Source organism: Lottia gigantea (genome assembly GCF_000327385.1).
Source record: "Lottia gigantea unplaced genomic scaffold LOTGIsca_18, whole genome shotgun sequence".
Taxonomy (NCBI): Eukaryota; Metazoa; Mollusca; class Gastropoda; family Lottiidae; genus Lottia; species Lottia gigantea.
This window is the reverse complement of record NW_008708301.1, coordinates 1,291,931-1,300,747: the sequence shown is the minus strand read 5'-3', so window position 1 is coordinate 1,300,747 and position 8,817 is coordinate 1,291,931. Positions and strand designations below refer to the sequence as shown.

The 8,817-nt window shown below is 30.6% G+C and overlaps 1 protein-coding gene across 1 annotated transcript; it reads right to left on the bottom strand.

Moving 5' to 3' along the window:
* Nucleotides 1–5,690: 5,690 nt before the first annotated feature.
* Nucleotides 5,691–6,324, bottom strand: LOTGIDRAFT_158778 (hypothetical protein; the record flags this gene model as incomplete). Its single annotated transcript, XM_009052212.1, has 2 exons — nt 5,691–5,752; nt 5,985–6,324. The coding sequence occupies 2 exons, from the start codon at nt 6,322–6,324 to the stop codon at nt 5,691–5,693; spliced, it is 402 nt and encodes a 133-aa protein (XP_009050460.1).
* Between the last annotated feature and the right edge of the window lie 2,493 nt (nt 6,325–8,817).

The window sequence follows — 8,817 nt, the reverse complement described above, 5'->3', positions numbered from 1 at the left end:
AACCTTGACAAAATCAACATTAAAAGGATTTTACGAGAAGTCAAATCTCTGATCAAACGCTTTAGAAGTTAACCCCACAGTCAACATGACACTATCTCAAACATTGTTTACAAATAAATCTTCAATCTCCCTTTGTCAACAACAATAATAAACACCAGACAACAACCTGATGCACTTAATAAACAAACAGACTTGGAGAATGAACTAGCTATTAAACACTGTGAACAATAAGAGATATCTGGACCATGTACAATGATTAGTGGTTGAAGTTAATAATAAAACACCAAACAATGAATTGTTACACAGGGTTCAAGTCTGTAGGTATTCTGTTAGCTATGATTGATGGATGATGACTACTATATTGTTAATGGACATTGATAATCATAGTGTCCATGCAGATGGTTGGTTGGTAGATGACAAGTTAACTTTCGCTTCCAGAGGATGCTGATATCGCAAACTAAGTGTCAACTTGACTGCATATATACTGTTTTATAGCCAACTGAACTAAGATGAGATGAAAAGAAACACCACTGACACTGATATAACCTGTTGAATCATTTGCAGACAATTTATAATAGACATCATTAATATGATTTTATTAAGGCATATATTTCAGCTATCTTTAACACTTTTCAGCTTTGGAATACTTTACCACAAACAGTAAAAGATAATCCTTCTCTATATACATTTAAACAAGAACTGAGGAAGTTTGTTTGACAATAATTATTAATTATTTGCATAGCATTTATAACCATTCCTTTTGTTTTTATCACCATATCATTTTACTTAGAATAATCAATTATATCACCTTATAATCTTATAAAACACAGTGTTTACATTTATATATTTTTCACCACATCCATGAGGCATTGTAAATGTATATATATATATGTGACTTTGTATATAATTTGTCGTTTGGTGGGACCTATTAAAAATTAAACTTCTGTCTAAAAGGGTTGCCAACATAAAGTTATTATTATTATTATTATAAAGTAAAATCTGCTGCAAGCTAACATAAACATATCCTGTAAGTTCAGACTACTGTTACTTCCATGCCATTATTAGCATTCTCACACACCGCTTGAACAGATGGCATCATGACAGAGGTAAAATCTGCATCAGAAATTGAAAGTGATAACATGCTTGATTTTCACAGTATATTTCAATAATACAACATTAAAATATTAAATCTGAAGAGTGCTATGGATAGCTGAAATTGATATTCATCATCTAATAAATTGATTAAGGATGTATATACTTGGCATTAGTTCTCAATAATACTTCATCTAAATAAATTACTCCATTGTTTTTTAGGCAAGGGGATATTTTTATGGACTTGCACCAGTAATTACATTAAAAGTATAGAATATTTAGATGGTTATTGAAATGTGAAGGCTAACAATATTTGAGTATAACCACCCATCTTATTGTCAATATTCATTCTCTATCAAATAAATCATAAAAAGCAATCATTTTGAGAGAAAAACAAGCCTCACCCTCTGCTAGAAAATTAACCCCATATAGTGATGGACACTTATTGACTGAATTATAATCTTAACCTTATCAAAAAAACAAAACCTTTTATTATGAGGGTTCATCGAAAATGAGAAAATGTTTTCTTTCCTCAAGGACAGGAACATGAATAGATTCTTAAAATGTTTATTATGGGTCCTTATCACTTGTATTTGGTCTGTTGAAGATCCTTAAGACAAGCTGGTTCAGGGTCATATCTGTTAGATAAAATGTCTGATATAAAACAGTAATGTAAAACAGATCAAGATGTATATTTTTCTATATTTACCTAGATTCAGGGGGTAATAAAAGCTAACATATGGTTAATTAAAGTATATAATAAATAATTAATACATTCAATAATTACTACTGTTATTACTATTAATATTGATAAACTAACTATCTCTTCTTATACCTATACAATATGTCTATAATTTATACAACTAATAACAATAGTAAATATTAAAATTTTGTAAGATCTTTGTTACCATATATTTTACTATTTTTTGACTATTCATTGTTCGTTTGTTTCTTCACAATCACATCTTTTCCAATTGGACTTAAATGAATCATGAAATGCTGCCAGAATAGTTATTTATGCTATGTTTGCTACAAATAAAGAAAGGGGAGAGCAGTTAATCTCTTGTGATTTCTCTTCTGGAGCATATTATACCATTATTTAACTATTTATTTATTTATTCATAAAAGATGTTTATGTTGTGTTGGGTGGGGCAACTTTATATTTGACTTTTTTCAACATCCTAACAGCCTGCAAATGTGTTACTATAACTGAATGTCTTCTTCATCTAGTTAGTACATCAAATTCTATATACATGTATTATTTTTATGTGGATTTGAAGTATGAACAAATAAAGTAGGGAGACATTAGATTTATAGAACATGGACTTGATACAATGAAAACAGCACACGGTCAATGGATACCAGATGGTACTCAACGAAATACCTGGATTTTCCTTATACACTTAAACTTCAACAAATGCTGAAGAGTAATTTGGAATGACACTACTGTTTAGACAATGATCACACTTTCAATTACCAACAGTGATCCCAAACCTTACCAGTGAAATGATGTGAAATTAGCACTTGTTACATAGTTTACTTGTCAACTCATTAAAAATGTAGTTTTCATTTTTTTGTGGACAAGCTGACACAAAACAGTAACAAAACATTAACTTACAAAAATAAAAAGAAATTGAAATGTTTGAGTTTATTTTCATTATAATGTAGTAAAAATATTGAAATATAAATATATCTACAAGTTTATTATGTCATTTAATACTTTTAACATCTATTGTTTAAACATGAATGAAAGAAGTGCTTTTCTGAACTTCATATCTGAATGCAGGTCAGAACTGACTCCAGCTTTCTTAGTCAGATTATCTTCAGTACGCAAAATGGATCCACGATGCCTTATTCCAAAACTGTATGTAAGAAACATTATTTCAGAGTTGGACATAATCTGGTATTGACATTACTATAGCTACTGATGTAGGCATTATTGAAACCAAATAGAAAAACAACCATGGATATTAGCTTTCAACTTTGAACATCATCAATAATTTGAATTATTTTAAAATCTACTTCTCAAAAAATGAATTTAAAAGTTTTAAATTGAGTCTTCGATGATAAAATGTTTGTCAAATGTTTAAGAAATACTCTGTTATTCAAATGTAAAGAAAACCACACTATCAGTGTTTGTTGAAGACCTAAATGTCATTAGAATGGCATGTCGTCATTTTGTCAACAAAACTTTACACAGGTAAATGTCAGAGGTAGACTTACCCTACAAACTCTCCCCAAATTAACACTTTATAAATTTAGTTTTAGGTAAGATTATTGAAGATTTTTGACAAGAAGTTATGATCCAAAGGTTTCAGTCCAGAAAGAGAAGCAGGCTTTAACTCAAGTATTGTAATACATATTATTTAAAAACAGCCCTTCATATAAATATCATTTCTCTTTCTAACAGCTACATCACTAATGCTGGGGTCTGAAGGACAAACAATAAAGTAATTTCCATGGAATTTAACCAATTCAATGCTCTGAAAATTTAGTACAATTCTTAAGAGATAATCCAGGAATTATTATATCAAACACTGACTCTAAACATATAAATTATAAATCAGATAATGGATTATATTCTGATGTTTTTAATATTATTATCCTAATGAGATATAGAAAAGTGCCTTTATTATTAGGACAGTTCAACATATTCTGTAACATTGGTTTCTCTTACAACATTTGACCTGTCTGATTCTATAACATAACAATTCCTATTAAATATTATCGTATTAAAAGAAGCTTCCTCTTGTAAAGACTTTTACAGCACTCTCCATGTTTGAAATACTCCAAAATAATTAATCATATATCATTGATAAGAACTGTATCACTTATTTCAAAATATTCACTCTCAGATTGGCATACATGCACTTTTATCATAATTTTTCTTATGTCATAGTATATCATTCATATAAGCAGCTGTACCTGTCTACAGTGTTAATATTAAAACACAATAAAACAGCGAGATAATAAATCATTCTACTATAATACTGAAACAATGTAATATGATGAATGAGAGTCATGAACATCATTATTACATTTTTAAATCAGTGTTTGTTAATCTGAAACTTGACTGAGATAATCCTTTAAATACTCTGTAATTTCATTTCATACTATTTTCTTCTGTTCAATACAACAGAGTGTAATCTAAATCAAGCTGTTAAATGAAAATATATTTTTATCAAGATATAACTTCAATCAATTTACCACATCACCTCACTCAAAAGAAATGTCCACCTAAGTTTTTGCACACTAAGTTAATTCAAAGGGTGTATTCAGGTATTTTCTCTAAGTATTTTCAGTTTAAGGTGCCATTGCTTCACATATATATATATACATATAATTATGTTACATAATATATGTAACTTTAGTATTTTTAATAATAATTCACAAAATGAAACTTCATTTTATTGGACACGACTCTTCAATATAAAGGTAACAATAGTAATATTGTAATATAATAGTACAGGTATTCAATATACAATTCTAGGACTACTATAAAAATATCATTACCTACTACTCATTATAGTAGGATAGAGTCTAGTATGTTTTTCAGTCCAACATATGATGGATTTCTTTGCTAATTATTGAAATACTGTTGATTAGACTCAATGAAAGTCACTGCTCGATACTAACTTCTTCCACATAAACAAAATCCTTGAGATCTAAGTGACAAAAACAAGATGTAAAGTAACTATTCTGTAGGATAGTCCAAATTTATACATAAACACAACAGCGACCTTGTAATAACCTTCAGGATGCACCAACATCTTCAAAGAATTTCCTGCTCACCCATTATAATTCTTTCGTTTGGGTTATTTAGGGCTTCGATTTAGAAATACAAGCTTCTGTTGAAGAAATTTTGAAGTCAGTGTGGGTATTAGAATAATTACAAGCTAAATCAACTGTACATACATCATTATTTTATGAAAGTAATATAATGAATGTAGATATGATAGTATAAGATAGATGACTGACTAATTGACTAATTTGTTAGAATATAAAATTCAAATCAATATTTTCCCAGATGTTTCATAACAATCTGTATAGTTCATATTTATATCAATACAATATATATACTATATATATATAGCTTCAAAATATGTTTCAAGAAAAGGTTGTAGATCTTTCCTCCTAGAAAACAAATAAGCTGGAAATGTGATAGACTTTGATAATAACTTCAATAATTTTGATCATTGAAATATCTTAGCTAAGACAATGTTATTGTTTGCTATGAGTAACCCCAGAGTCATTTGCAATTTTCCTGACCAAAATTTGATACTTTAATGCAATCTTTCAGGTTAAAAACAATTTCTTTCAAGAATATCCACAAAATTAAAAACCACAATTGATACGTTAGAGATCCAGACTAAAACATACATTGAAATCATCTGAAAATTTGGGTAAACAGACCTATTGCACAATCATTGAACAGTTTGTCTAGACCTACCCTCACACACCTAATATATGACAAATAGAGCAGTGATTTCTGTGTAAAGGCTAATACTGAATGGGAACTTATTAACTTTTAGACTAGTCCCTTTATTACACATTTCTCTGATATTTTTTGCTTTCACCAAATTATAAACAACATTGTATTAAGCTGTAGGTGTGCATTCTGATGTAGAGTTGTTCATTGCTAACAGTTGACACACCTTGACTAAATATAGTATTAACAGGACAGATTGTGACTATACATAATTAATTAGACTATAACAATGTCTGTTATGCAGTAATTTAATCATACACTGATTGTCTTACTTTAGACTTAATTTGGAAGATTTTCTTAAGGGTTTTTATCACAAATATTTTTTTTTTGCAGAGAAAAAAAGCTGTTAGGCTGTTAATTTCTCTGCAAACCCCACACCCCATTTTTAAGAGCCCAGACTTACCTATATTGACAAGTCTAACATTATCATTAGCAATAGCTGTTAATGCTACAGTAACATTTTGAATACTCTGATGTTGGTTGATAGGTTTGGCAACAACTCGACCTATTTTCTTCTGCTGTAATGCTTCCACCAGAGCACATAATTTAACACCATCACAGAAATCATCCTGCAAATCCCTGACTTCTAAATTCCTTGGTTGAAGTTGAACATTCACCCAATTAGTAAATGTTGTTTTTTGAATAATAATCCATTTATCACTATCCCCACTTCTGACAGAGATTCCTCTACCTTCTTTAGATCTGGCCTGATGACCAACAACATCAACCTGTACCTCACTCATTCTCAATCTCAATTAAACTAATAGATAACAGTGATTCTTAACAGTGAAAATTTCACGGTATGTAACACGATTAAAACATTAAAAGAATCAATAAAGCAAAACGACTACTCCTTGAACCCTAAGTTCAATCCTGTGTGTAAAATAACTGTTGTCGCGGTCGTCACCCGTAGTACAAGGTGGCCCTTCAATGAAATCATCCACTCGAAACATAAAAGAAAACCTTATCCTTTGGGTGTTGGTTGAAATAGCGATACTTTCAATGAGTATACAAGACGAAACGCCATGCATTTATCCTTCTCTGGTCGTTCGTCATATAAAACCGGTTTACCTGTGAACTATATATAACACATACAGGTAAATTATATTGACAGTTAACTTATACTGTTATAGTTGACAACAATAGACACTGGCCAGTCGAGCAGCTATCAATCATATATCACAACAACACTGACCACATTTTTACATCACCTAGCACTATTCTCATACATCAAGAGAACAGGCATGTCTTATAACAGACCTATGGCGACTTGTTATAGATATAACTGTAAAATTATATATCATTGCATTCTAAACTTATATTGTATTGATTTTATCGAACAGTGAAACAGGTGTTTACTATAACAATAAATCTACTATAGGCCTAATTGAAGTATTTAAATGCATTCAGTATTAATTAAATTTAACTAATTAACGTCAATAAAGATTTGGGTCTGAGTGCAATTGACACTGAGGGCAGACCACAACATTTGGTCAAGTCGGTGATAATTCAATAAATTGGTCTGAAAACTGAAATGGCATTAACCAATTGATCTGATTGACTTCTGATGACATTGACAAAATAACCAGGACTCAAGGAATGGTACCTGGATCAAAGTCAGTACCTATATTTAGATCCACGACAACTTTCCTCTTTATCAAGTTACCTATGCATAAAGTTAGAGCAAATCTGTCAAATTGTCCTTTCATTTAATAATTATATGAATTGACCCTCACTTTTAGTCATGTTTCTCACTGAGTAGGCCTATCTAAAAACTTAAGGTTACCCATTGTTGTGGAATTTTGTCCGTGACTCATTGATTCACTATATTATTAGATATAAATCTGTGAGATTTAATTTAATGATTAGTTATAGTTGTTCTTTAAGATTATTGTTGTCTTACCCAGAAGTTGAATAACATGCTTACGTCCCTTTATCATTTCCCGCTACAAGACCTATCGTCCTGGCCAAATGATGCCCATTAAAATATAGGGCAATTTATATATTGGATTGGGAGACTTAAAACAATGATATGTTACAATAAGTTAGTACGTAAAGACACACAGAGATTGTTTCCCAACCATGAATGAAGGATGAAGGCAAGTGAGTGAAACCAAACTGGTCATTTTGTCATAAAGGGACATTAATATGCCCTGCTGCTTTATGTACCCAGGGCAGTCATGTTGATTTTGATTGGGGTTGATGTGGTAGTACAACCAAGCTTTCAATAAGAGTCGCTACAATGCGCAAACCACGAATTATATAGGTACATTTTATTATAAGATCTGATCATGACAAAAGTCACTCAAAAGTCAAATAGCCTAATATTGATGCATTAAGGGATTCTAAATTTTTTTGAAATTAGTGGTAACTTGAAATAATCTGACATCACAAAAAAGACATAAGTTTTACATATATTATCACTTAAAGTAATAAAGATTAAAAATTTGATAAATGATTTACTTTACTGAATCTAAACAAATAGACGATATCATCACAATAATAATTGTGAAAAGACTGAAATTATGACACACTTACTGCAATGGTTCCAGAGATCTAATCCAATATGCTTGGAACATTCAGTATGATCATTTGGAAATTCTTGGAGTTCTTTAAAGGGACAGGTGCGCCATTTTTCAGCTAAGCCAATCAGTAATAGTGTTCATAGCTCACCGTCGATATTTGAGTCTTCAAATCCATGAAAGTCAAGAATTATCCGCGTTTGAATGTTGAAATGACGACTCGTCATTTTTAGATACTCTGTGATATAGGCTATAGAATGGATATAGATAGAAATAGTGAATAAAATCCCTAGTTTGTAATATTTTTAAAGGAATTATGCGATTTTCGTATATTTCTAGTACCAGTGGCGGAGCCAGGTTTACGTCCGGGGAGGGGCAAAATATCTGGGATAGTCCAAATTTCTAACCTAGTTATGAAATTTTTGCCCGAAAAAACTTGCTTTCGGTGCTGTCAAATGTTTCCAATTTCAGATTTAGATAGTGTATACTGGAGATGCCAGCCAGTTGAAACATCGAGGATGTGAATATTATACATTTTTATCATGATGATATTTACTTTATAGGACACACCTTATAGGTGACGTACAATAAAAGGACGTCCAATTTATTCATAAATGAGTTCTGGTCTGTGGTTTTGATACAGATTACGCATGTATTTAGTATTTTTAAAACGTTGATATTAATGTTATATCTATCTATAAGAAGCTGGTTATT